This window comes from Wickerhamiella sorbophila (assembly GCF_002251995.1).
Source record: "Wickerhamiella sorbophila strain DS02 chromosome Unknown contig2, whole genome shotgun sequence".
NCBI lineage: Eukaryota > Fungi > Ascomycota > Dipodascomycetes > Dipodascales > Trichomonascaceae > Wickerhamiella > Wickerhamiella sorbophila.
The window spans coordinates 1,143,466-1,169,608 of record NW_020194005.1 but is presented as its reverse complement, the minus strand read 5'-3'; the positions used below and the strand labels follow the sequence as shown (position 1 = coordinate 1,169,608).

The 26,143-nt window shown below is 48.1% G+C and overlaps 16 protein-coding genes across 16 annotated transcripts; 9 read left to right on the top strand and 7 right to left on the bottom strand.

The window, feature by feature from the left end:
* Positions 1–28: 28 nt before the first annotated feature.
* On the top strand, positions 29–1,120 carry B9G98_03937 (Decapping nuclease RAI1; the record flags this gene model as incomplete). The annotated part of the gene is made up of 1 exon (XM_024810494.1): positions 29–1,120. One exon carries the CDS (start codon positions 29–31, stop codon positions 1,118–1,120), a length of 1,092 nt encoding a protein of 363 aa, XP_024666262.1.
* Positions 1,121–1,171: 51 nt separating this feature from the next.
* Positions 1,172–2,368, bottom strand: B9G98_03936 (Nucleus export protein BRR6; the record flags this gene model as incomplete). Its single annotated transcript, XM_024810493.1, has 1 exon — positions 1,172–2,368. The coding sequence occupies one exon, from the start codon at positions 2,366–2,368 to the stop codon at positions 1,172–1,174; it is 1,197 nt and encodes a 398-aa protein (XP_024666261.1).
* A 349-nt stretch (positions 2,369–2,717) lies between these two features.
* B9G98_03935 (Molybdenum cofactor sulfurase) lies at positions 2,718–4,775 on the top strand (the record flags this gene model as incomplete). The annotated part of the gene is made up of 1 exon (XM_024810492.1): positions 2,718–4,775. The coding sequence occupies one exon, from the start codon at positions 2,718–2,720 to the stop codon at positions 4,773–4,775; it is 2,058 nt and encodes a 685-aa protein (XP_024666260.1).
* Positions 4,776–7,108: 2,333 nt separating this feature from the next.
* On the top strand, positions 7,109–8,716 carry B9G98_03934 (Inositol-3-phosphate synthase; the record flags this gene model as incomplete). Its single annotated transcript, XM_024810491.1, has 1 exon — positions 7,109–8,716. The coding sequence occupies one exon, from the start codon at positions 7,109–7,111 to the stop codon at positions 8,714–8,716; it is 1,608 nt and encodes a 535-aa protein (XP_024666259.1).
* Positions 8,717–9,322: 606 nt separating this feature from the next.
* Positions 9,323–10,258, top strand: B9G98_03933 (hypothetical protein; the record flags this gene model as incomplete). The annotated part of the gene is made up of 1 exon (XM_024810490.1): positions 9,323–10,258. The coding sequence occupies one exon, from the start codon at positions 9,323–9,325 to the stop codon at positions 10,256–10,258; it is 936 nt and encodes a 311-aa protein (XP_024666258.1).
* Positions 10,259–10,311: 53 nt separating this feature from the next.
* Positions 10,312–12,048, bottom strand: B9G98_03932 (Kinesin-like protein KIP2; the record flags this gene model as incomplete). The annotated part of the gene is made up of 1 exon (XM_024810489.1): positions 10,312–12,048. The coding sequence occupies one exon, from the start codon at positions 12,046–12,048 to the stop codon at positions 10,312–10,314; it is 1,737 nt and encodes a 578-aa protein (XP_024666257.1).
* A 282-nt stretch (positions 12,049–12,330) lies between these two features.
* Positions 12,331–12,816, top strand: B9G98_03931 (Tropomyosin-2; the record flags this gene model as incomplete). Its single annotated transcript, XM_024810488.1, has 1 exon — positions 12,331–12,816. The coding sequence occupies one exon, from the start codon at positions 12,331–12,333 to the stop codon at positions 12,814–12,816; it is 486 nt and encodes a 161-aa protein (XP_024666256.1).
* A 138-nt stretch (positions 12,817–12,954) lies between these two features.
* On the bottom strand, positions 12,955–14,178 carry B9G98_03930 (Saccharopepsin; the record flags this gene model as incomplete). The annotated part of the gene is made up of 1 exon (XM_024810487.1): positions 12,955–14,178. The coding sequence occupies one exon, from the start codon at positions 14,176–14,178 to the stop codon at positions 12,955–12,957; it is 1,224 nt and encodes a 407-aa protein (XP_024666255.1).
* Positions 14,179–14,753: 575 nt separating this feature from the next.
* B9G98_03929 (hypothetical protein) lies at positions 14,754–15,356 on the bottom strand (the record flags this gene model as incomplete). Its single annotated transcript, XM_024810486.1, has 1 exon — positions 14,754–15,356. The coding sequence occupies one exon, from the start codon at positions 15,354–15,356 to the stop codon at positions 14,754–14,756; it is 603 nt and encodes a 200-aa protein (XP_024666254.1).
* Positions 15,357–15,504: 148 nt separating this feature from the next.
* On the top strand, positions 15,505–15,927 carry B9G98_03928 (54S ribosomal protein L51, mitochondrial; the record flags this gene model as incomplete). Its single annotated transcript, XM_024810485.1, has 1 exon — positions 15,505–15,927. One exon carries the CDS (start codon positions 15,505–15,507, stop codon positions 15,925–15,927), a length of 423 nt encoding a protein of 140 aa, XP_024666253.1.
* Positions 15,928–16,407: 480 nt separating this feature from the next.
* Positions 16,408–17,631, top strand: B9G98_03927 (Short/branched chain specific acyl-CoA dehydrogenase, mitochondrial; the record flags this gene model as incomplete). The annotated part of the gene is made up of 1 exon (XM_024810484.1): positions 16,408–17,631. The coding sequence occupies one exon, from the start codon at positions 16,408–16,410 to the stop codon at positions 17,629–17,631; it is 1,224 nt and encodes a 407-aa protein (XP_024666252.1).
* A 117-nt stretch (positions 17,632–17,748) lies between these two features.
* Positions 17,749–18,657, top strand: B9G98_03926 (Nucleolar protein 13; the record flags this gene model as incomplete). The annotated part of the gene is made up of 1 exon (XM_024810483.1): positions 17,749–18,657. One exon carries the CDS (start codon positions 17,749–17,751, stop codon positions 18,655–18,657), a length of 909 nt encoding a protein of 302 aa, XP_024666251.1.
* B9G98_03925 (Vacuolar membrane-associated protein IML1) lies at positions 18,644–22,771 on the bottom strand (the record flags this gene model as incomplete). Its single annotated transcript, XM_024810482.1, has 1 exon — positions 18,644–22,771. The coding sequence occupies one exon, from the start codon at positions 22,769–22,771 to the stop codon at positions 18,644–18,646; it is 4,128 nt and encodes a 1,375-aa protein (XP_024666250.1).
* A 115-nt stretch (positions 22,772–22,886) lies between these two features.
* On the top strand, positions 22,887–24,291 carry B9G98_03924 (ATPase WRNIP1 C26H5.02c; the record flags this gene model as incomplete). Its single annotated transcript, XM_024810481.1, has 2 exons — positions 22,887–24,240; positions 24,272–24,291. The coding sequence occupies 2 exons, from the start codon at positions 22,887–22,889 to the stop codon at positions 24,289–24,291; spliced, it is 1,374 nt and encodes a 457-aa protein (XP_024666249.1).
* A 19-nt stretch (positions 24,292–24,310) lies between these two features.
* Positions 24,311–24,709, bottom strand: B9G98_03923 (Multistep phosphorelay regulator 1; the record flags this gene model as incomplete). The annotated part of the gene is made up of 1 exon (XM_024810480.1): positions 24,311–24,709. The coding sequence occupies one exon, from the start codon at positions 24,707–24,709 to the stop codon at positions 24,311–24,313; it is 399 nt and encodes a 132-aa protein (XP_024666248.1).
* A 550-nt stretch (positions 24,710–25,259) lies between these two features.
* Positions 25,260–25,997, bottom strand: B9G98_03922 (2,5-diamino-6-ribosylamino-4(3H)-pyrimidinone 5'-phosphate reductase; the record flags this gene model as incomplete). Its single annotated transcript, XM_024810479.1, has 1 exon — positions 25,260–25,997. One exon carries the CDS (start codon positions 25,995–25,997, stop codon positions 25,260–25,262), a length of 738 nt encoding a protein of 245 aa, XP_024666247.1.
* Between the last annotated feature and the right edge of the window lie 146 nt (positions 25,998–26,143).

Here is a 26,143-nt window from a genome sequence, read left to right as displayed (position 1 = left end):
AGCACTCTCCGCTTTTGTTTGAACCTAAATGTCTAGATTAGCGCTCACCGAGCGCCTCAACCAGCCCATGCGACAGCCAAAAGAGCTTCTAGCATATACTGCTGATGGGCCCAAAGTATACCTTGATGATAGAGCTCTCCGTTACCACTATTTTCCAAGAGCTGAATGGCAGCGTGGGTTGAATCTTGGGACAGGATTCGAGCAGTACAAAGAGAAAAATGAAACAGGAATACATCTTGATAGTATATTGACTGCCCTTATCGAGCACGAGCGCCAAAAGGGTCGTGTAGATGCGAAAATTATCACGTGGAGGGGTGTTTTAACAAGAATTATCTCGCTCTGCAAAAGCCCAGAAGAAGATTTGAGCTTCAACGTCACAGGTTTCGATGGCCAAGTATTTATTGAGTATGACGAGGAACATGATCGGCAGAAAAAAGCGCAAGAAAAGCCATTCCCTATGGGCAAAAAATTCGGGTATACTGGCTACTGCTTCGAGAAGTTTGCAACACTTCCCAAACCTTGGGGCGAATGTACAAGAGCTGAGATCGAGGGAAGGTACAAGGGTACAGCTTCTCATGGGCTAGAATATTGTACTCTTGTCCGGTCCGGAGTCGGTTCGATCAAAGTTGTTTACGCCGGGGAGGTCGACAGTGTAGAAGGTGAGAAGGACCCCAAGGATCCACTTGGCCGGTACGTCGAGCTTAAAACTGCTTCTGCGATAAAGCACATCAAACAGGCAGAAAGGTTTGAGGACAAACTGTTTCTCTCATGGCTTCAGAGTTTCCTGGTCGGTACACACAAGGTAGTGTATGCATTCCGTGATCGTGACCTGAGAATAACTGCTGTCGAGGAGTACAAGACAGATAAAATTCCCAGCCTAGTAAAGAATTCGAAAATTAACCCCACACCCCGCTGGAATGGCAATGATGCTATAAGTTTTTATGCCGTCGTCCTCTCCTGGATAAAGGACACCGTTGAGGATGGTAAAACGTACAAGTTGAGGCACACACCGAATAGCCAGTTTCTAGAACTGGTACCTTCCGACTACTCTTTGCCTGACCGAAAAGTCTCGTTTCTCCTGCCTGAGTTTGTAGAATGGCGTGAGAGTCAAACAAAATAATTATTTAGCTTATAGAACAGAAGCAATAGTTTAGTTTTGCAGGGGTCATATTCAGTACCTTGACCGTCTTGCTGAGTAGCGGTAGTTAAGCATGTAGGGATGTGTGCTAGAGGTAGGAGTAGCGGGCATTGAGTTTGAATACTCATGTGCGAGGTGAATAGGTGGAGGTGGAGGTGGTGCAGCGTGTACATGTGTTGGTCCATATTTTGACGCGAACATGAGATTGATGAGCACAAACGATCCAGCGAAAGCACAAACAATGAAAACCATACTTTTGATTCCTATCGGCGCCAAGAAAGAGTTGACGATTTCGCCGAATGTCTCAGCAGAGACGCGGGCACGACCCACCATCTTGTGGTCTCTATTCATACAATCTTCCCATACGTTGCAAATTGTCTCTAGTGCGGGCACTCGTTTTCCTGGTTGGCAATTATTACGCGAATACTCTTGCGAGCAACGATATATTTCGTTTAAGATATCAGCAGAGTATTCTTCGACTTTGAGGTCAACATCGTTTCTGATCGTTGAAAGGAATATCCAAACCGCGTAGATCACAAGCCCCATCATGATCAGATTAAAACCTAACTGAGCATAGGACGCTAAAATAAATGGCAAGGAGGGATCCAGCCTCCATTTTCCACTTCCATGGGGTTCACGTGAGGTGAGGGGAGAATCAATGTAACTATCAAACGAAGGTGTGGCCATTCGTGACCAAGAAGCGCTGCGTGATGGTGTCGCAGCCACTGGCGTGGCTCTTGGTGTATGTGGAGACCTAGGCTGCAGACGAACACGTGGAGATAAGGTACCTCTTCTCAAACGACGGAAAATAGTGCTTTGATTCGATGAATTGGGAGAAAACCCTTGGAAAAGAGAACTTCCTTCTGTGAAATCAGTGGTGTCTGCTTCGGAGTAGCCGTGCTGGTCATCCGAAAGATCTTGCCATTCACCATCGGCTTCGACATCACGATTAACTCTCGTTGGCGTTTCAGGTTCTTTGTGTAGGACTAGAGATTCTTCGCGGAATGGTTTCTTAGCGGAGGTGGGGTGTCCAGAATCGTAAGAAACAACGCGCTTGGATGGCGAAAAGCTAACACCTCGTGACCTGGGTACTGATGCTAGGCTCGGTTTCAAATCATGTCGGCCTGAAAATTTAAGCCCCTCACGGCTCCAAGCGGCAGCAGTAGGTCTTGCAACGCTTCGACTAGGGGTCGCAGGCTCGGTGAGCTGGGCCATAACGTAAACAAACATCGCCTGCCAAACTCGAAAGACATTGTTGGACGAGACAAATCCAGATAAAGTAGTTCGTGCACATTTCCAGATGCAGGATTACACGGGGAGATATTCAATAGATAGTTCATGTATTTTTGGTTATTGTGTGATCATTTTCGCTGGTTTTGGAGCAGAGAAAGTTGAGAGATAATGTAGACCCAGAAACCATAACCACCCGGACGAATTGCCACGCGGGAAAATTATGAGCTAAAAGAAATCAGTATGACCGTAACACGGTTCGGACTGCCAGCACCTTCCAAAGTTGAGTGGGAAAAGTCTCGTGGATGACTCCATAAACCCCACAATCCGACGTAATCTCGCTACTTCCATGCGTGATTATGCGGCCCACCTCGGTGAAATCCGAGAGAGCGAGTATCCAGCGGCAAAAGGCTACTTGGACAACGCTGCCTCTCCTCTTTATGCAAAGAGCATTGTCATGGAGTCAGCGAAGACTCTGATTGAAAATCCGCTCGTCAATCCGCACTCTCACAGCCGCTGGGGAACGGAAACTGCCAACATGGTGGGGAGCGTTAGGAAGAAGGTTTTAGCTCTATTCAACGCTAGTGAAAAAGATTATGCCATTGTTTTCACATCTAATGCCACAGCAGCAGCCAAACTTGTTGGTGAGTGCCTGAGAAACAGTCACTATGCCTTTTTGCGGGACTCCCATACTTCCCTTGTGGGGCTCAGGTCACTAGCTGCCTCGTATGAAGTTTTGGACGAGATTGGACGCAGAAACTACGAGAACACTGTAGTTTCTTTCCCTCTTCAGTCAAATTTTGATGGGCAAAGATACCCAGAGGACTGGATCAAGCACATTGCACACGGGGGTGGTTTATCCTTAGTTGATCTTGCGGCATACTGTGCAACAACCATACCTGATCTTTCAGAGATTAAGCCGGATTTTGCTGTGCTTTCATTTTACAAGATATTCGGGTTACCTGATCTTGGTGCTCTCATCGTAAAACGAGGTGCCGCTACTCACGAGCTTTTGAGTCAAAGACGGTACTTCGGCGGCGGCACTGTGGCAGTCGTGACTGCAGAGAAAAACTTTATGATTCGGTCTATTGACATTTCCACTAGTCTTGAAGATGGTACGCTCCCTTTCCACAGTATTTTGATGCTCGGGGTGGCTATCAAGGAGTTCAAACGAATATTCGGGTCATTCGAGGCAATCTCGAATCATACGCAGAAAATTGCGCTCTACTGTAGAGACCAATTGAATAAAACTGGACTTGTTGACATCATTTCACCAAAGAATAGTGGTCCAGTAGTGACGTTCACTCTCAAGCATGGTGGATATCGAGATCTGGAGCTAATCTTGAGTGAGTTTAAAGTGCAGCTTAGGACAGGCACTCTATGCAATATCGGTGCGTTCGTGAAACATTCAGAATTCACAGAGGAAGATCTTATTCGAAATCATATACAATATGGCAAAACTTGCAATGATGGTCATGATATTTTGGATGGTCACCATACCGGCGTCGTTCGAGCCAGCTTCGGCCCATACACTAGCACGGAAGATGTCGATATGCTTGCCAAATGTATCGTTGAGTTTTTCTCGGAGGGTGAATTGCTGCAGAGACCTATACCTTGCTCTTACGGGACGGTAACCGAGCTTGTTATATACCCAATTAAGTCCTGCGCTGGTACCAAAGTCTCCGAGACAATCATTACAAGCGCTGGATTAAAATGGGATCGTGAGTTCTGTTTGGTAGGACTGGAAGATGGCAAAATTCTACGGTTGAAGAGGTTCCCCAAAATGGCTCTGCTCCGATCCAGAGTTGATGAAGGTGAAAGAAAGCTACACATTCAGTTCCAGAACAAACATGCTACCGTAGCATTGGACGTAGTTCACTGGAGCGACCACGAAAATGCTGATGGGGAAAGCTGCTCTAAAACTTCTGATCTCATATGGAACCATGATCCAGAATTAATTCGTTTTTTGTCTTCTGCTATCGGAACATCATGCACCTTAGCCAAAGCAGCACCGAGTGAAAGGTTTGCCAAAGAGAACAAAGAACAGGCACTAGCGAATAGTAGTCCCTTGTTATTTGTCTCGCAAAGCAGTTCGCATGAACTAGGAATCAACCACGACGTGTTTAGAGGCAACATTATCTTTACAGCACCTGCCTTTGCCGAAGATAGTTGGAGGGGAGTCACAATCAACGGCTCACCATATAGCTTCTCCAGTCCCTGTCAGCGTTGCAACATGATATGTTTCACACCGGACGGATCATCGGATGCAACGCCATACCTTATTTTAACGAAGCACCGCAAAACCCACGGTAAAATCTATTTCGGACAATTGGGCGAACTTCTTAAAAGAGATGGTACCGCCATTGTCAAAGTTGGAGACGCATTGAACCCCATTTTACCAATCTAGCTTAAGACTGGACGCTACTCAGATTCACGCTCATGTGCTATTAGCACCATCATGACTTGGAAACTATATTGAGGCCTTACAGATATAATTTAGCTCATAGATCTTTCAATATTTTTTCTTACAGTACTACTTCATATAAAAAGTACTTTTTATTTTTGTCTAGTTAACAGTCAAGGCTAACCAGTATTTATCTCGGAACTTATCATTGCTCTAATTGCCCTTACTTAATAGCCTCATGTACTGCATGCGCGAAGTGGCCAGTTACGATAGCTGTAAAAGGCCACCTGCGGTTGAGAACACTTCGGGTTACCGAGATACCCTGGCATATCAATTGAGCAAACGCGACTATGAAAGTGGGCAACCTGATGAGTGGTAATAATTATTAACGTGCCGAATTTCGCGACTCGACAATAGTACGATCTCTTGGCTACGCACATAGTCACTAGAAGCTTATCGAACCGGATGTCCTACGGGTTGCCTAGACAACAAACTATGTTATACCCCCCTAGCCCTCTCAGAGTGCAGATTATGCCTCAAAGAGCGGCAACGAGGTTAGGGTGTCCAGACTGCCGGAACGCCACACGTTGGGGTATTTAAATAAGGATGACTCTGTTGTGGCAACCTCCTTACACCTAGCGCAACATCCAACGCTTCAATTGAGCCTATATTTATTCAATGCAGATTTTTGTTAAAACATTGACAGGCAAGACCATCACTTTGGAAGTAGAGTCTTCTGACACTATTGACAACGTCAAGTCCAAAATCCAGGACAAGGAAGGCATTCCGCCCGACCAACAGCGCCTAATCTTCGCAGGTAAGCAACTGGAAGATGGGCGCACTTTGTCCGACTACAATATCCAGAAAGAGTCGACTCTGCATCTCGTCCTACGCCTGCGTGGTGGTATGCAGATTTTTGTTAAGACATTGACTGGTAAAACCATCACTCTGGAGGTGGAGTCGTCAGACACAATTGACAACGTCAAGTCCAAGATTCAAGACAAGGAGGGCATTCCGCCTGACCAACAGCGCCTTATCTTTGCTGGCAAGCAATTGGAAGATGGCAGAACTCTTTCTGACTACAATATTCAGAAGGAGTCTACTCTCCACTTGGTTCTGCGTCTACGTGGTGGTATGCAGATTTTTGTGAAAACACTCACAGGAAAGACAATCACTCTGGAGGTTGAGTCTTCCGACACCATTGACAACGTCAAGTCCAAAATCCAGGACAAGGAGGGTATTCCTCCTGACCAACAACGTCTGATTTTTGCTGGTAAGCAGCTTGAGGACGGTCGTACTCTGTCAGATTATAACATCCAGAAAGAGTCTACTCTACATTTGGTTCTGCGTTTGCGCGGTGGTATGCAGATTTTCGTGAAGACACTCACCGGCAAGACTATCACCCTCGAAGTCGAGTCCTCTGACACAATTGACAACGTGAAGTCTAAGATTCAGGACAAGGAGGGTATCCCTCCTGATCAGCAGCGTCTTATTTTTGCTGGTAAGCAGCTAGAGGATGGTCGTACGCTTTCTGATTACAACATCCAGAAAGAGTCCACTCTGCATTTGGTTCTTCGTTTGCGCGGTGGTGCCTTTTGAGTCCAGTGGTGCGGGTGACTGCAAGATATAAATTTAATGGATTCGAGCGAGATCTCGTTGTAGTTTACTTGCTAGATAGTAACCATTTTTAGCTGCCAACCGCTCGAACCAGGCGTTAACCCTCAAAATTGTGACAAACTAGTTTTAAGTAGTTTTGAAGGGGCAAAGATGTAACTATTAATGCAGCTTTTTTCTTGGAGGAATCAAGCAGCTCTCAGCAGAATGAGTACCGGCTTCATCGGAGCCTACCAGGCTGACGTTAACGAACACGCACCTCGGGCTGGTGGGGGGTTGCGACAAAATGGCGTGTACGCCGTTACCTTCTTCATGAGATTCGCAGGAAATATCTTAAAATAGAACGGATTAAAGTAGTCGACTTATAATCTACAATACTGTAGCAGTACTTCGCTGTTTTGATGACCGAACAAGTGAATTCCTCACGATTGGCCGGAGAGGGGCCCCCAATCCCGCTACGGCATGTGGATGTTAGGGTATGTCCTTATATAAAGAGGAGTGACAAATTATGTACTCTTTCACCCCAAACATATTAGCTGGTCTAGACGTCACTAGCCCAGTTTTTACCTGTTAACCACGTTTTCTAACCTTCTAGGAAGCGCGCACCACCCCTATCAATCCACGAGATCTGCTGCTGGCTCTAGTGAGATAATACGGAAGAACAAATTCTTGTTATAAAACACTAAATCTGAAAAAAAATTCCCATGTTTCTTTTGAAAAAAATGAGTTCCTCTACTACTACTCAAAAAGTCCCTGTTGTTGTGCCATCTTCCACTGGCACTGGAAAGTCAGGTAGAACTACCGTCAAGGTCAACACTGATGTTGTTACCAAGGATGCCGATGCTATCTACTCCAAGTACACCTACCAGAACGCCTCTGTCAAACGTCTCCCTGAGGGTAAATATGAAGTCACGCCTACAAAGGTTGATTATGAGTTCAAGCTTGATACCAAGATCCCCAAGACTGGTATCATGCTTGTCGGTCTTGGTGGAAACAACGGCTCTACCTTCACTGCCGCTGTCTTGGCCAACCGCAACAACATCTCGTTCCACACTAAGAACGGTGTCGTTGAACCCAACTACTTTGGTTCAGTGACTCAGGCCTCTACTATTTACCTCGGTGTTGATGAGAATGGCAAGGATGTTTATGCTCCATTCAACGAGGTCGTTCCTATGCTCCACCCTAACGATTTGGTTATCGGCGGTTGGGACATTTCCAAGCTTCACTTGGCCGAGTCCATGAAGCGTGCCAAGGTCTTGGATTACGATCTTCAGCGCCAGCTCGTTCCTCTCATGACCGACATGGCCCCTCTTCCTTCGGTCTATTACCCGGATTTCATCGCCGCTAATCAGGGTGAACGTGCTGACAATGTCATTCCCGGTACTGACAAGTGGGTTCACGTCGAGCAAATCCGCAAGGATATCCGCGAGTTCAAGAAGAAGAACGGCCTCGAGAAGGTGATTGTCCTTTGGACCGCCAACACTGAGCGTTACAGCGAGCTGATTCCTGGTGTGAACGACACTGCTGACAATCTTTTGGCTGCTGTCAAGGCTTCTCACGATGAGGTTTCACCTTCCACTGTCTTTGCTATTGCCAGCATCTTGGAGGGCGTCCCCTACATCAACGGATCTCCTCAGAACACCTTTGTTCCTGGCTGCATCGAGCTTGCCGAAAAGCACGAGTCTTTCATTGGTGGTGATGACTTCAAGTCTGGTCAGACCAAGCTCAAGTCAGTGCTCGCTCAATACTTGGTCGATGCTGGTATCCGCCCTGTTTCGGTTGCATCCTACAATCACTTGGGTAATAACGACGGTTTCAACTTGAGTGCTCCCCAGCAATTCCGCTCCAAGGAAATCTCCAAGGCCTCTGTTATTGACGACATGATCGAGAGCAACCACATTCTTTACAACGACAAGTTGGGTAAGAAGGTTGATCACTGCATTGTTATCAAATACGTCCCCGCCGTTGGCGATTCCAAGGTTGCTATGGACGAATACTATTCCGAGCTTATGTTGGGTGGCCACAACACCGTGTCCATTCACAACGTTTGTGAGGATTCGTTGTTGGCTACCCCTCTGATCATCGATCTTGTAGTTATGACCGAGTTCCTGTCTCGTGTTTCCTACAAGGAAGCCAACGACTCTAAGTATCTGTCTTTCCACTCGGTTCTTTCCTTCCTTTCCTACTGGCTCAAGGCTCCTCTTGTTCGCCCTGGCTTCGACCCCGTCAACGGCTTGAACAAGCAACGCTCGGCTCTCGAGAACCTCATCCGCGGCCTCGCCGGCCTTGCCCCTATCAATGACCTGAAGTTTGAGGAGCGTTTGCAGTAATTATTTACTGCTAGGAACGCTCTGGTCAAACTGGATTAGCTTAAAACCTCTACCGGTGCCCTGACGCCCGGTCACTATGGGGAGCGATTTTTCAACAGAAACGCTCAGTTAATCTATCAGCAGCCAGGTCGTTGATACCTTTAATTCTTTACTCTTATTTATCAGAGTACGTAGTAAGAAGTCTATCGCACATTTAATTCAAGGGTTGTGAACCCTTGAATCATATACCTTGTTGTTATGCTCATTTCTCTTTCGTCCGATGGTTTATCCCATGCCATTTTGGATGGGTGCCAGATACTTATAAGGGATAACAAAAGTAAAATTGTACGTCAATCGTTCCTCATAAGTCCTTGCGCCGAGGAGATTGCGCGTATAGTCTTTGATCCGTTTTCTGACAACTTCGAGCACAGGCTTCTTTTGACCAGAAAAACCAGCATACAAATTTTAAACGGAACTGATAGTACACATTCGACTACCATAAATCTTGGTACAACAGTTTTGGATGCACAGTGGATCAGCTTCTTAAATTCCGCAGGCCGCATCATAGGACTTGTGATAACCACTTCCCTCGGCTTATCTTTTTGGGACGCTGAAGGCTGCCACCAAATGATTCCACATCCAAAAAGTCCAGTTAATGCTCTAGCACTGTCTCATGCTTATGTTTGTTCTTGGAAAACAAGTCGAGGCACGGATATGATCTCATTTGTTGATGCAAGATTCGGGTTTGAATCTGTAGAGATACCACGAATGGAATGTATGTCAGTTTCAGCCTCCGGGAGAGAGATTATATTGAGCGGAAAAGAAGGATTACTAGTTTTGTCGGTCGATTTCTTCGGATATAGAGTGAGAGGTATCTTTTCGGAAGCTACATGGGGCCACAGCTTTATAGTAGCCTTAACGTGCGACGGCAAACTTGAGTTCTTTTCTCACTTGCTAGAGAAAATTTACAGCATCAGGATTAATGACGCGGAACCAGAGAGCTGTTGGGCTCTCCATCAGCAGCAGTATGAACTTTCTTCACCTCGCACCTTACGGCACACGGTGGTTCAGTTCATTTTGGATGAAACCAAAAAATTCCTTGCAGTTGCTAGCGATACCGGTGCAGTCTCAATTTGGAGTGTTTCTGACCCTCCATCGTTGGTTTGTGTTCTTTTGCATCCGCAAATGCCAGAATTACACTGGCAGGGCGACACCTTAACGATACACAACAGGTGTAACAATGTAGCTGGGTTATGGAGTCCAGAGTATAGCCCCAGAACGGTGGCTTATACCTTGGAAAATACACTGGGTGCTGTCGGAACGCCGGATGGGGTCTTCTTTTGGAACCGATACAGTACCGAGTTTATATGCGTAGAGAGGGTTGTATCTATACCGGAGTTTGTGCCAAAGAGTTTGGAAGAAAACAGCGATTCCTCAGTGGGAGAAGAAGCCAGCTCTTTATTCCTAAATGACCCATTGGGACTAATGCATGGCGACGACGAGGAAGAGTGCGACTCGGAGCCCCAGGATACGTTCATCGCAAAACGACGCAAAATGTACTAGTGACAGTATAGGAAAAATCGAAATAATTTATAGAGGATTACAAGTGATCCAAATCAAGGGGTTTGAAGCAGAGCCATACTTTGCCTGCCCCGGCTTGGCGAGGTTATCTTGTCCAACTGGGCTCTACGTTCGCTAGAGCCTCGTAAATATTTAATAATATGATCCTTATCCCGAATGGTTTCCTTGAGTTCGCGAATTTCATCCTGGAGATCTTTTACGTCGGAGTTTTGTCGCCCCGGGGTAGACATTTGGGGTGTCAAGTCGTTCAGATGTGGCATGTTCTCTAGCATATTGTTCGCTTCAGCGACTTGCGAAATCAGCCTTCTGATTTGATCATTGAGCTGCTGAATTTCTCGCTTATCTTCCCTTGCCTTGCGGCGATACTCTTCGACTGTCCGCATCTCGGGACCGTTGAGTATCGAGTCTAGGGAATCGTCGAGGTGATAGTCTGTCAAACTCATGTACACATCAAGGCGGCCCTCAACATCTTCACGCGAGGACTTGGCTTCTTGAAGTTCCAGCTTGAGTTTGTTTATTTGTTGCTTTTGCTCTTCGATAATGTTCAGGAGTCGCTCATTCCCGGCGCCATCATCAACTAGATTCGTGCGTTTAGCAGTGACGATGATATTTTTGGCTCTAGCAGCAAATCGCAGAGTGTTTAGTGTCTCCGTAGTAGTAGAATTGATGGTTTGAACTGTGCAAAGAATGGATACCAAAGCATTACCGCTGAGGGAGGGTTGAAGAATGCGCGTGAGTTTCGAGTCGCGATAAGGAACGTGGCCCATGGTTCCCGAAGAAAGTTTTGAAATAACAGTTCCGAGAGTCAGCAAGGACTTGTTGATATACGCACCTTCCTTTCGTCGCTCCAATTCTGAGACCGCGCGCTCTGAGCCAGCCAAGTCACATAGGTAAAGAACAGACTGAATGTCTCTGGTGAGAAGGGTGATTTTAACGACTGCGTGAGAACGGGAGGACCTTTCATTGAATTGTGTTGATGAGGTCCGACGAAGCTGGTCACCGAGGGCTACTTTACCGAGTAGCTCATATGCATTTTCAACTCTGTGCTCTGTCAAGCCGATTTCCCGAACACCGTACAACGGGTCATCTCTGAGAGAAACCTCGGGTGTGTCTGGATGCAGCAGGTCTGCAACACGCTCATTGTAAATTTCCATATAAGATATTTTGACAGTTGTGGTTGCCATTTTAGTGCGGAGTTTCTCAAATAGCAGGGTAGCCGAGCGGGGTATAATACCTGGATCCTCAGGGGTTCCTTGCATGCTGAATGTTTTGCCAGATCCTGTCATGCCGTAGGCAAACACGGTGGCATTGAAGCCATCGCAGACCTTGTCAAGTAGATCACAAACAGCCGATCGGAAAACTTCTCCGTTTGTTGACATATTGTCAAATACGTTGTCGAATGAAAAGTCGCCCGTGGAAGAGTGGGAAATCGAGTTTGCAGATCCAAGCACTGTCCACTGAGCACTAGTTTCATTCTCAGGTTTCGTGCGGACACTGACTCGGATTGTGCCCTTGTAAACTGGAGGCGAGGGCTGAGGCGTTCCTGGGGCTTGCAGGTTGACCATAGAGGTACGAGACAGAGAGTTTCTATCCCGACCATTGGGCAGAGCAGCCATTGACATTGGACGACGGAGTGTTCTGCTTTGAGACAACACGGGGGATCTATTTCCCGTAGGCGATGGCGAGCTCAAACCTGGTGGGGCAAGGTCACGATTAAGTCGTTTTAAGGGTGACGGGGCCCGTAGAGAGGTTCTGGATGGTGTATTGCTCATTAAAAATCCATAAAAAATTTCCAGTTGGTTGTTTTTAGACTTTGAAAGAGCTACAGGCACTCTGTTCCAGCAAGCAGGGTAGTGTTTACTATTTCAATGTTCTGTGGGCGAGAAGCGTTTACAGACGCGCGTCAGTGTAACCCCCCCATCGGGGGTGTAGCCGAGAATCGGGCAGGGGGTAATTGGGAGACACGCCAGGCAGCGGCCACTGCCACGTCTTTGTCAACAAATAGGCGGTTTCACGTTTCTTTTCACCTCACAACTTCCAGTCAAACCGAAAAAATGGATAAGATCCGCGAAAAGTTGGCCGCTCTGAAAGAGCAGAACGAGCAGTCTCAGGATCAGATTGAAAAAGCTGAGAAGCGCGTGAAGGAATTGGAGGAGGAAAACCTTAGCAAAGAGCAAGAAGTGGCGTCTCTCACCCACAAGAACACACTCCTTGAGCAGGAGGTTGAGGAGTTGGAGACCAAGCTCAAGGAAGCCAAGGGTGCCGCCGAAGCAGGCGAGGCTCAGGGTAGCGAAAACGAGCAGCTTAATGCTAAATTGGCTGAGCTCGAGACCAAGCTTGAGGAGTCCGAGACCTTGCGCAAGAAGGCCGAGGAGTCTGCCAGCAGCCAGGATGTCAACAATGACAATCTCAACCGTCGCATTGAGTCTCTTGAGAAGGAGCGTGATAATTTGGAAGAGAAGCTTGAGGAGCTCACTTCCAAGTATGCTGCTGCCCAGTCCGAGATCGAAGAGATCACCGACCAGCTCGAATCTTTGTAGGTTTAAATCAGAAAAAAGCTATTTGTTTATCCCAAAAACTGTTTTTGAAAATGCCTCAGATAGAGTTTAACTTCCAAGTGTATTCAAAAAAGAAATCTGGTAACGCGGTAAATATTGAAGAGAAACTAATCTAACAGTTTATTGGTGCACAGCACGCGCAAGACCAACTGCGTCATTACCAATATCGTAGACCGAGTAGTATTTACGCAGGAAGGCGTCGCCAATGATGGCAAGCGGGCCAATTGGCTCGGGAATATCAATGCCGGCAAATGTTGAGATGCAAGATCCACCAAGATCCAAGATGTAGTCTTGGGGAGTAAGCTCGAAGTCGTACCCGTCGAAAGTGAAAGTCAGATTGGGCAGAGTGTCGCGAGCAGCGCAATCAATGGTGTACTGGCCACTCCAGGACTTCTCGGCGCCGATCTGAGCATTGAGCATATCTGCGAGCTGGGTAGGGAAAGCAAGGAGAGAAGTACCGGTGTCAATAGCAGCACCGTAATTCTCGAGATCGGCCTTCTCGTCGCCGAGAGCCAAAGCGTCGAACTTGACTTCCCAGTAGGCCTTTCTACGGACGGGCAGATAAGTGATGTCACCCTCGTACAGGCCATCGGCGACACCACCGAAAGTAGCAGTGCCACCGCTGGCTTCGCCATCAGAACCCAGGTAGAAAGCAAACTTGGGCTCATCGAGCAAGCCGTCGTCAATTGCCTTGTAGATGGGCGGAACAACCTTGTTGACAGCAATCGAAGGGTAAGCCAGACCCAGGATGCCGTCGAACTTGCCAAAGGCAAAAGTTAGACCGGGTTCACTAGTGGTTTCACCGAAATCCTGCTCGGGAATGGTCAGACTGCCGAGCTGCAAGGTGTCTTGAGAAATGAAACCCTCAACAGCACCGGAGCCGTACTGAATTGAGAACGCCGTGCCGTTCTTTTTGTAAGAAGAAGAAGCACTAGAATCGTACTTGGAGTGCAAAAAGCAAGCAATTGACGAGCACTCGGTACTGGGAACCCACAGATTGGAGCTACCAGTATCCAAAACGACCTTGAACTTCTGGGGAGGTGTGCCCAGGGAGATCTCAGCAAAATACTGAGCGTTGGCGTAATTCGTCAAGGGCAAGTCGGCAGGTGAGTCAATGTCAACGTCAGAAGACGAGTCCATTCCAAACACATGCTGGCCTACATTGCTCATTGTGCGACGCACAGACCCAGAGTACTTATCAGCCAAAGACTGCAAGTGCTCCATATACTTCTCACCTTTGAGCATGTTGACGCCCTCCTTGTTGCGGTGGAGCGGTGCGGTAAATACCTCAGCATTGGCCCATGCAAGAAGCAGTGCTCCTGAAATTGCGCCCGAAACCTTCATATTGAGTAGTTGTTGTTAAGGAACCAGGTTCTTGTGGCGGGACAACAATATCCACTTTTGCGGATGCAGTGGGTAAGGTTTCACAGTTGGGGCGCTATATTAGGTAAATTACTAATCGCCGTATTGTGCCCTATGGTGCCCATTCGGGTGCATACATGGGCGCGGCCGATTCGCCCAAAGGTGGATGATTTGCGGGTTACAGATCTATTGATGTGGCCGGGAATTGGTGCCGTACGTTTGAGAATCGAGCTATTCCGTTGTTGAAATTTATGGCCATTGATGAGCCCCACCAATTTGGGCTAAACATGGCATCAAACAAGCTCTGACCCGGTGATTGCATCTGAACAGGCTAAAGTTCATCTCAATCAAATCGTTTCTCGAGATCCGGCATTGAAACGATTGAGCCGTGGCCCGTAGCCCTTTACAGCACACATCGGTGAGTATCATGTAAATGACCCACTCTGACACCAATTCGCGATAACGAGTCCAATCAAACCAATTCCCTAATCTATGTACAGAGTTTCCATCATTACGATGTTTTGTCGTCAACCGAAAGCAGGTACGCTCCGGCGGGATCACATATTCGGGGGCAGCAGAAAGCCCGCAACGGACTTGCCTCTCTCAGTGGCCAATAAATCGAAATAGCTAGCGCCATGCAGAGTAGTACCGATCTGCGTTTGCATTCCCAGTTGACGAATGAACGATTGAGTCTTGGAGCCCAGAATGCGTGATTTCCCCCCTAGGCCGAGAACTAGCAACTCAGGTTTAGGATTGACGACCTGAAATACGCCCATAACCTTCTCCACATCGATTTCTACTCGACCTGAATCGAGACCTGTGATACTGTTGGACAGGTCGACCTGGTAAGCTTCATGGCCGATCAAGATCAGACCTAGAGGCGACTCTGCGCTAGAAGTGATGCGAGCCCCGTTTGCGAGAACAAATCCATCAGAGGTGATAGTGTCGACATTGTTGGGCGGCGGCTCAACGTCGTACATAGCATAGTCTTCGATAGTGTTCGTCTTGCGAAAGGCCTCGTCGCTCAAATTAATCGGTTCTGACCTTGGTACTTTATCAGGATCTGGTCGCAACCTTTTGCTAGCAAAAAGACACGCATTTGTGGTCGAAAACGAGCGCCTAGCGGCCAAACTGTGTCTTCCTATTGCCGCTCGAAGCATGGTCAAATCCACCCATCGATTACTAACACTCATCTGCTTTTCATTTGGATTTTTCGCCTTTGAAAAGTTCGTTCACAACCAGCAACACCCGAACGCGGATACACATATTGAATACAAGCTTTTTCAAGCAAATACAACTCGGTGAATCATGCCTGTGCAACCCGCAAAGTTTATCCAGTCGACGTTTCGAAACGGAGTCGGCAGTTTCGTTCAGCCTTGCACTAAGATCGTGCTCCGCTACTGCAACTGGGGAGGTTCTTCCCGTGGTATGCGCAAACTCCTCAACGAAAACATCCGTCAAATAGCCGCCGAGAATCCAGAGATCGAGGTTGTTGTTCAGAAGAAGAGCGGTCACCCGATCGTCCAAGGCTTTTACGCTAATGGAAACATCAAAAGCGTGTGTGTTCGCAACTACGAACCCAGCAAGATTTTAGAAAAGATCAGCGTTGTACGCAACTCTTCAGGCGAGAAGCTGCGGAAATACAACCGCGCAGTCGAGTCGAAGAACGAGTCCGTTCGTGGCATTTGGTCGCCGTTCCACGTTGATGCGGAACACCGCTATCGTATTTAAAGCTGCCGGTTTAGAGCACAGTCTGTAATTGTCTTTTGTATATATCAACTGCTCTCACCGAGATCAGCCAATCTACTCCTCGCCTCCGCATAGCTTCTCGCTAGGAGATAGCACTGTACTTTCAAGTCCAGCAATAGTGTCAAAAGCGTCTAGTCACACGATAGGCACAAGTTTGGGCCCGGCAAGGCCTCTTGACGTGCCGACCCAGTGCCCGAAACTGTCGGTACGCCCAACGTTGGGTTTGCGGGTTTGCAGCAGGTGGATGCATACGAAACTTTCAGGATATTAACCAAGCCGTATACATTTAGGATTTAGATAAACATGTCCACGTGTTTATCATGGGAAACACCAGCGTTTGTCCATTTAGAACAACTGATATATCCTCGGTAACTATTGACTATGGAGTAACCTAGCCCTATGCGGACTGGCTATAAGTTAGCATTTCCCCGCCTTTCCCATCAACGTTCAATTGAAATCACAATGCTGAGAACAGCCACACGCCATGCTTTGCGCCAAGCTTCTCTGCGTACGCTTCCCCGCGTTGCACAGCGGACCATTTCTTCTTTGAATAACTTCACCGAGGACGAGCAGATGTTCCGGGAGGCTGTCTCCAAGTTCGCCAATGAGGTTGTTGCGCCCAAAGTACGCGAAATGGACGAGAACGAGAACATGGATAAGGAAGTTATCGATGCCATGTTCGAGAACGGCCTTATGGGTATCGAGACACCTGAGGAGCTGGGCGGCGCTGGTGCTTCTTTCACCTCCGCCATTCTGGTTGTTGAGGAGCTCGCGAAGGTTGATCCTTCTGTCTCCGTTATGAATGACGTTCACAACACCCTCGTCAACACATGCATCCGCACATGGGGCTCCAAGGATCTGAAGGAGCGGTACCTGCCCGGCATGGCGGAGAACCGTTTGGGCTCGTTTGCTCTCTCTGAGGCAGGCTCGGGGTCCGATGCCTTCGCTTTGAAGACTCGTGCTGAGCCTAAGGGTGACGGTTACGTTCTCAATGGCTCCAAAATGTGGATCACCAACTCTTATGAGGCTGATGTGTTCATTGTTTTTGCTACCGTTGATCCCTCCAAGGGGTACAAGGGTATTACTGCCTTTGTCGTTGACAAGGACATGGGTATCAAGATTGCCAAGAAAGAGAAGAAGCTGGGTATCCGCGCCTCTTCTACCTGCGTCATCAACCTCGACGATGTCTACGTCCCTAAGGAGAACGTTTTGGGCGAGGTCGGTAAGGGCTACAAGATCGCTATCGAGTGCTTGAACGAGGGCCGTATCGGCATTGGTGCTCAGATGCTTGGTCTTGCAGAGGGTGCCTTCACGAAGGCCACCAACTACTGCTTCCACGACCGCAAGCAGTTTGGCCAGTACATTGGCGAATTCCAGGGCATGCAGTTCCAATTCGGTCAGATTGCCACTGAGATCGAGGCTGCTCGTTTGCTGCTCTACAATGCCGCCCGTTTGAAGGAGGAGGGCCACAACTTCACTAAGGAGGCTGCTATGGCTAAGCTCTACTGCTCCCAGATCGCTCAGAAGTCTGCCTCTGCTGCCGTCGACTGGATGGGCGGTGTGGGCTTCACCCGCGAGGAGACTCTCGAGAAGTTCTACCGTGATTCTAAGATCGGTACTATCTATGAGGGTACTTCCAACATCCAATTGCAAACCATTGCCAAGTTGATCCAAAAGGGCCACTAAATATCATGCTTCCCTCTATGTAGTCATTTTAAAAAAGATTATGTCAGTAAGTTTAAAAAGTCGAAATTTTTTTTTTACAAATCGATCTTGGGATTTTATTTTTCTCTTTTTTGGAAAATGGGCAAGAGAGAATTAGAAGAGATTGAGGTCGACATCACAAAGCCGACGCCTTTGTCCAAAAAGCAAAAACGATTGTTGAAAAAGGGCAAGATTGAGGAGCCGAAACCCGAGATAGCACCCGAGCCCAAGCCGGATGCTCGTTCCAAGTGGGGTGTATGGGTTGGTAACATGTCTTTCGATACTACTGAATCGCAATTGCGAGAGTTTTTGATTGACAATGCTACCGACATTCAAGCTGAACATATTAGCCGTGTCAAGCTTGTTTCTAAAAAAGGATTCGCGTACGTTGATTTCACGGCTGAAGAACAGATGAAGCAGGCAATCGGCTTGTCAGAAAGCAGTTTGGGAGGCCGAAATCTTTTGATTAAAGACGCCAGATCGTTCGAGGGTCGCCCATCCAAGGCAGAGCAAGAAAGCAAGAATCCTCCAAGCCGAATTTTGTTTGTTGGAAATCTCTCTTTCGACTCCACCGACGATGAAATTCGCATGTTGTTTCAACATTGCGGAGAGATTCAAAAAATCAGAACTGCGACCTTCCAAGACAGTGGTAAATGTAAGGGATTCACATTTATTGATTTTGCCGACGTCGAAGGCGCAACTAAAGCCCTTAACGATAAGAGGTGTCGTAAACTAAATGGACGTCAACTACGTATGGAATACGGAGAGGACCGCAGTAAGAGACGGCCCAAGGCTCACGAGGAAGCTGCTGCTGCTAGATCAGAGGGCGCCAAGGAGTATCGTGAGCCTCGACCCGCCCCCACAGAGCCCGAGAGAGAGCCTCGACCGAGGCCCGCACCCCGACCTCGCAAACCAGCCAGGCCCACTCCAGGCCAAGCACTGTCGAATGCCGCTCGCGCCAAAAACTCGATTGTCGAATCTACTGGTAAGAAGATCACGTTTGATTAGAGTTAGTGGACTGCGAGAGCGAGTTTTGGCTAGACTGCCGGCGTAAAATGTCCTTATTATAGCTCTCTTGAGCCTCCATGAACAATTCTCTCAGAGCATCACTGTTATTGCATAGAGCTCTGAAAATGTCAAGTATTTTTTCTTCATATTTATCATTTGCGACGCTCGTATTGTAGATACTGATCCGCGACAGATGGATAGTATTCGCAATCAGATAAACCAGGCCATCTTTCAAGACTTGTGCAAGAACACACCCAGATGTGTGGATATACTGTGCTGCATTGAAGTTGACCTGTCCCCACGAGTACTCAATTCGGAAATCACCGCTAGAAATTTCGTCTTCACCAGGGAGGTCTCGCACAAACCCCATTTTGCGTAGCACGTAAAAATGATAGTACAAGGGATCAGAATCTAACGGATTGTACTGGAGACCTGAAGCCAATGGCACATCAGCAGGGTTCAGTACAAAATAGAGCTTCAGTGCGGACCGGAACGGGGAGTGACGCTGGGGGCTGCTAATCTCATCGACGGGAACTTGGACAATCTTACAACCACAGCTACTGGCAATCCGCCCCAGATTTGAAAACATATCATCAATAAGTCGCGGTGTCGCGTTCAACCATTCAACTCGAATCCCGTACGTATACTGAGGATTGTGAACTTTGTCAATATGAACGTTGATGAGCTCTAAGCGGTCAGAAAGGCGTTTCATGTCAACATTTATAGGAATTGCTCTCGAAATAACCACTCTGTGCTTCTGTGGACTCTGTGAAGTAGTGTCTTCGTTGTTGGAACCTCCAAACCACCGCTTGATCTTGCGGGAACCATTCTCTTTCGGACGCTGAACAATATAATCGGGAGCTAATTGATAGAAATAGTAGCCATTCATAAAATTGTGTCTTTTGTCAACATGAACAATGAATTTCTGCTCCATAAGGTGGTTTCCAAAGTCCACCGCTTCCTCGACCGTGGATATATCGCTGAACGCGCAAATAAGCCAGTTCACCATGTTTTGTCCAGAGAAAGCATAGCGGTATGTCTTCCAGTGCCAACTCCTATCTGTGAGCAGAACTCCTCTCTCACCCTGCATTTCAGCCGCTAGATCTTGAAGTTTCATACCTTTGTGGAGCCGGTCTTTGGTAAAAAGAGCTTCGCTCATTTGCGACCGGTCAGACTCCTCATACATGGATTCGACACAGCGAGAGAGCCCTCCAGTATAGAAAACAACACTGTCATTCTCCGCGATGACGCTCTTCTGGTCATTCGTATAATGCCGGGATTTCAAAAGAGCTTGCACTACCTTGGTGACCGCCTCAACATCAAGCTCTTCGCGGCTGAATTTATCGTAGGGACTTGGCAGCTCAAGGGTTGTAGTTACATCAGGGGGAAGCAAAACAAACCGGGTGGTCGTATGATAAGTCTTATCGCTACTGCGCGTCGGATCGTCGATATCAGTCACTTGCTGATCTAGAACTGACCAATTGATGTTCTCACCAATGATATGGTAGTCATTGAAGAGTTTATCGACCGAGTAGTAGTTCCGGTCAAACTTGGTTTTCACGCGGAGGGGGTACATGATTGAAGGTTTGGCTGTGGCAAGAGCCTGATCGGGATCGACCCACGTATACACCTGGACATTGATCACACCATCTTGCTCGATCGAAAGTCGATGTATGAGTGTGTTCCTCAACATGTACACCCTACTGTTGAGATAGTCACGAGGAGGAGCGACTTGGCAAAGCATATTCGGGTCGCCATCTGCGAGACTACGTTCTACCTTGACAACGCCTTCGCCCACAGCAATTTGGAATCCCATTTGAAGCCTCAACGCGACAAGCTCGTTCAACATATGCCCGCCCGTATACTTTTCATGACTGAGGCCTGCTGCGACGTCATAAAACTGGAACTTGTAGTGGCTTTGAAACTCATGCGGGGTGGGAAACACTTCAGAAGTGATCGGCAAAGAAGCAGGAGACTTCAAAGAGTGCCAACTAACGGTCTTACGGATAGTTCCTGGAGGATACACATTAACCCACCGACCATAAGCACGGACTCTGGTGGGGTGATCGATCACTGAAGGATTGGGTAGAACTCTCCACATATGCCAGTGGGGATCGTTGATCTCCTGAGTTGGCAGGCCCCGCTTTTCCCCATGACTAGTTGATGTCTGATCAACTGGGCTTTTCCCCGGAGATGCACCACCAACACTCGGTGTAAGCTTTTGACCTGGAGACATACGACTAAGGATGGAAGGTCGCGTGACTCTGAGCTGCTGCCGTTGACTGATAGGAATAGGGACTGCTGCACTATGTTTGCCGAACATAGTGGTCTGGCGCTGGGGCATGGCTGGGCGTGCAGGGTGTGCAGGCAAGTCTCTAACAGAAGTCGGACCTATCGAGTCATTTCTTCTCTGGGGTTCACGAGTTGCTTTCATTACATTATCGTTAAATGAAAATGAGCGCATGGGGCGTAAGAAATGTGCAGCCGCTCCAACCATACTATTTTCATATCTTGATCCTTTGAGTAAAGCGCCCAAAGTGCTTCTGGCTTTCATTGGCTCTGCATCTGTTGTTAAAGGTGAGACAGTTGCCACGGCCAGCGTGGATTCTGAAACAGCCTTGGGCAAAGCAGAAGAAAGATCAAGCGGGCGTAATAGTAATGCCGAAGAAGAGGACTGAGCCGCTTCTTCAATTTGGCGTTGGTTGGCAATCATATCGACACTTTTGAAAACATTTGCATCAAAGTTCTTCATGAATCGGGTAGAATATGGTCCAGGTGCCATGTGCCTTATGGAAACAGACTTGATCTCGTTCTCAGTAACACCCATCATCTGTATATCATATATTTTGCACCGAGGTATCCACTGTTTCTGAAACTTACTCTGAAAGTTCCAAAAGGATACATTCATCCATGTGGGTACAAAGTACTTCAAGCGTCCGGTTTCGTCCAGAGCCCGCATCATTGGCGTCACAAAGAGCGGGGGTCGAGAAAGACAAACCAGTTCAGCACCGATTAGTGACTGGAGCATGCTGGTACTTACACGATAGAACGAAGCCAGATCGACGTCGAACAAACCCGAGCCTGGGGTAATAAACATAGCTTGATGGTTGGCCCTGCATAGATCTTGGTCGGCAACATTGGTATTCAGCAAAATATTGGCCAACGACCAAGCCCTGAGCATATTGCCCTTGCAAGAAGGCAAAATGCGACCACGAAGTTCACCCTTGTCGTTACACAAAACTTCTTGCTCAAACTTGGAGAACTCATGTCTAAGTTTGACCATAATATCAGCCCACCGACTAATATGGACCTTGTCAATGACCACTCGATAAAAGTCCGTAGCGTTACGGTCTAATTCACCAGGTTCCAATTGCTTTGTAGATCCTGAAGTGGAAACGCTTGTAAACAGCACAATCGAGACTAGATGGTGGTCCCCGTGTTTCCACCAGCGATGGAGCATTTCTGGAATAAAAGAATTCACCAGCTGGTCAAAAACAATGTCACCAGTCGAATCAAACTGCCACATCTCTGCGGACATCTGAATAAATATTAGCATACGTGAGCTGTCGCTTCTGAACACTAAACGAGTGTGGGGACCAATATACCCACTAAACTTGCGCAGTCCATTTCGATAGATTTTATTCACAGTGAGACGTACAAGCCCACCAAGATAATTGACTCGTTGATTCTGATAAACACAAGTGCCGCTCAGCCTTTGTGCAACCCGGTACTGGTCGGCTCGAGTTAGATCCATACCTTTGAAATGCAGCTCAACCGTATCAATATGTGCTACCACGCTAGGTCGCACACGGACTTGTACTTGACTTCGAGGCCGGATGTGCAACTGGTTCAAAAAGTTAGTGTTAATAGAGATCTGGGCGTTGCTGCCTTCGCCCTTGTCTTTGAGCTGGAAATAAAAATTGCGTCTCTCCCCGTCAACTTTTGTTGACAATTCGGCCACTTGTCCTTCCTTGGCCTGCGGAAACAGCTTCATATCTACCAGAACCTGGTCTTCGACAGCATACGGGTCGTGGCCCCATACCGTCAGGGTTATCGGAGGCAAATCCTCTGCCGACATCTCATCCTCGTAGCCTTCGAAGCCCGCTCCAATCATACCCTTCGGTGCAGGGGGTTTTCGCAAATTTTGTGGAATACTAGTAGCGCTGGGGCGCCGCCTGTGACGGATGCCATTGTTCATTTCACCGCCCTGGGGTAGATGGAGTTACGTGATGAGCGTCGAGTGCCCTATATGTGGGATTAAGACGAGCGAAGCCGTGGTTAATCTGCATTTAGATCGAGGATGTCCTGAGACTAAAAAGGCCAAGAAGGAAGAGAGGCTATCTCAGAGCTCTTCGCAGTCCGAATCTGTGGAGGTTGTGTCGGCATCACAGCCAGCACCCAAATCGACGCGATCGGAGCCGTTGGCTGAGCGAATGCGGCCCAAAGAGCTATCAGAATACGTCGGGCAGACACATCTGCTTGGCAGCCAAGGGGTCTTAACCCAGCTATTGTTAATGGACAGGTTGCCGAGTCTCATTTTGTGGGGGCCGTCGGGGGTAGGCAAAACGACGTTTGCCCGTTTACTAGCCCAGGTCACTAAAGCACGGTTTATTGAGTTATCTGCTACAAATGCTAGCGTCAACGACGTCAAGCGGGTTGTAGCTGAGGCACAGAACGACCAGAAACTATTGAAGCGGAAAACTATTCTATTTCTCGACGAGGTTCACAGATTCAATCGGACCCAGCAGGACTCGTTGCTGCCTGGGATTGAAAAAGGTGATATAATTCTTGTTGGAGCCACCACAGAGAACCCAAGTTTCAAGCTTCAGGGAGCTCTACTTTCCCGGTGCCGGGTTTTCATTCTGGAGCCATTGACGCACGGAAACATCGTGACACTTCTTGAACGAGCAATAAAAGAGGAAAACATTCCCGTGGAAACACAGGTTATCAATTATATTGCCGAGAGTGCGGGTGGTGATGCCAGGGCTGCGTTGAGCATGCTCGAGGTCGTGCTTGCACTGCCCGATAAGACCATGGCGGCCGTAAAGCCGGCTCTCCGGCACGCCATGTTATACGACCAAAAGGGCGACATGCACTACGATCTGATTTCCGCGTTTCATAAGTCTGTTCGGGGTTCGGATGCAGACGCAGCGCTGTACTATCTTGGGCGAATGCTCGAAGCTGGAGAGGATCCTCTATATGTGGCCCGACGCATGGTGCGTATAGCCAGCGAGGATATTGGGACAGCAGACGACACGTGCTTGCCCTTTGCAGTATCTGCTTTCACTGCGGCACAGCAATTGGGTATGCCTGAGGCAGACGTGATACTTGCTCACTGTGCGGTCAAACTGGCCCGTGCGGTCAAATCTGTGGACGTGTACAAGGCATACAAAAAGCTTGCTGCGCAATTGCATTCAGATCCACAAATGGCCGCGGCATCTGTGCCGATACACCTGCGCAACGCGCCCACAAAGCTCATGGAGGACATTGGCTACGGCAAAGAATACAAGTACAACCCGGACTATGAAGGAAACGTAAACCAGGAGTATTTGCCAGAGCAATTACCAGAACGCAAGTGGCTAGGTACTCACAAAGCGGTGCTGCGAGACGACAGTTCGGCAGCACAGTCAATAAAAAAGCGAGATCGGTGTAATTAGTTGTAGAACGCTTCTAGCAGAGAATGAATCTCATCGTAGTCAGTTCGGACTCTTTTCAGTAAGGCCTCCAGCCCATCGTGATCGAGAGGTGGGTCGTTAGGGCTTAGGCGGCCCAGGTGCTGAATCTCAGAGCAAGCATTTTGAACTTTGGTTAGGCCGAGAGACGCCGAGGAGCCTTTGAGAAAATGGCCGAGTTGCGAGAGGGTTTCGAGGTCGTTCTCAGCGAGAGCATTGTCCATTTTGCCAAATGTGGTTTCTGCTTGGTCGAAGAACGTCTCGACGATGCTCCGGCTGAAGCTGCGCTCTTTATCGTCGTCCATTTCAAGGATTTGATCAAAAGTGTACACGTCAATGACGTTGGCAAAGCCCTCGGGGATTCTGGGGCTTCCTTCCATTTTTGTGTGGTGTGGACGGCAAGAAAGCAAGGTCTGGCGGTTTTGGGTGCTGGAACTGGGGGAGTTTGTTTTGAGTTTCTGTTTCAATTAGACTCCGGAATATGTCTCTTATAAACCAATGCTCCCACTCTGTGCAACTAGTGAGGATCTGTGATGGTTAACCGTCGACGGGGGGTAACACGAGATAAAGAGTATCTTTCCACGCTTGATTAGTACCCCCGCCAAGAATGGCCCCCAAGTTGGACCTTAGTCACTGTGCAGCAGCCGCAGCTACATCCGTTCATAAGCAGGACGTGCGTCACCTAATGTCCTGTTCACTGGTAAAATAACTCATGTAATGGGTCATAGGCTTGGTTTCGCCACCCGTTTTACCACTAAAAAGATCGGGGTCTACGACTAAGCCTAAGGCTACACATACAGTACTAAAACCACAAAATCGGTGCTCCTCGAAGCGGCCAACCTGTATCATTGCGTCACAACGGTCTCCAAAACGAGTTTTCGGCCCTGGCAGCACCCTGCAGGAAACTAGGCAAGACGGGGTGGTGCGATTCTAATCCTCAGCAGCAACTTGGCGTGCGCAGAGAATACAATCGTCTCCAATCGACGCCCATTTGACGTTTTTCAGAGCAACCTTAGCCGTCGGTGCGGCTTCAACACCACTGATACCCAGATAGTTTGATCCAATAGTAACAATGATAGCGTCAGAGATGTTGGCTTCCAGCGAGCTGCCAATGACCGTGGCACCGCCCTCGATCATCAGGGACTCGATTCCGTTGTCTTCCAGGGCACTAAGAATAGTTGGCCATTTCATGTCCGGCAGCTGCAGCACCTTCCCACCTACCTCCTCGATAGCTGTTTTCCGCTGTTTGAACGGCTCTAATTCGAGGTTTACGGTGTTCAAAGTAAATAGATAGGGCGGCTGACCTACGCCAAGACGGGCGTTTTTCAGGATATTCCACTCTTTCTCGCTGGCGCCCCAGGAGAACAAAGAGTCGAGCAGAATAGGTGTGGGAGATGATTTGCAGCCCGGGTATCTGCAGTTTAGACCTGGATCGTCAATCACAAGAGTGTTATTGCCTACCAGAATGGCATCGTGTTTCGCTCTTAGGAAGTGCGTCATTTTACTCGATGCTGGACCAGAAATCTTCGTCCGCTCTCCTCGCCGGCCTGCCACACGACCGTCGATGCTTTGGGCATAAGTTATTGTGACATAGACCTTGCGTTTCCGCTGGTCGCTGGGCAAATACGCGGAGATATCTTCGAGCAGTGAATCAATCTCGGCATCCATCGGTGTTGATGTCATCGTTATGGGGAAAGCGGGAGGCCATCATCAGCTCGCTTAAGCTGTAATGCTGGTTGTCGCAGCAACGACCAGCCAAAACCAGCAGTTTTGCGGTGACTCGCCCACGGCCAGATCCACGAATTGTTTATATA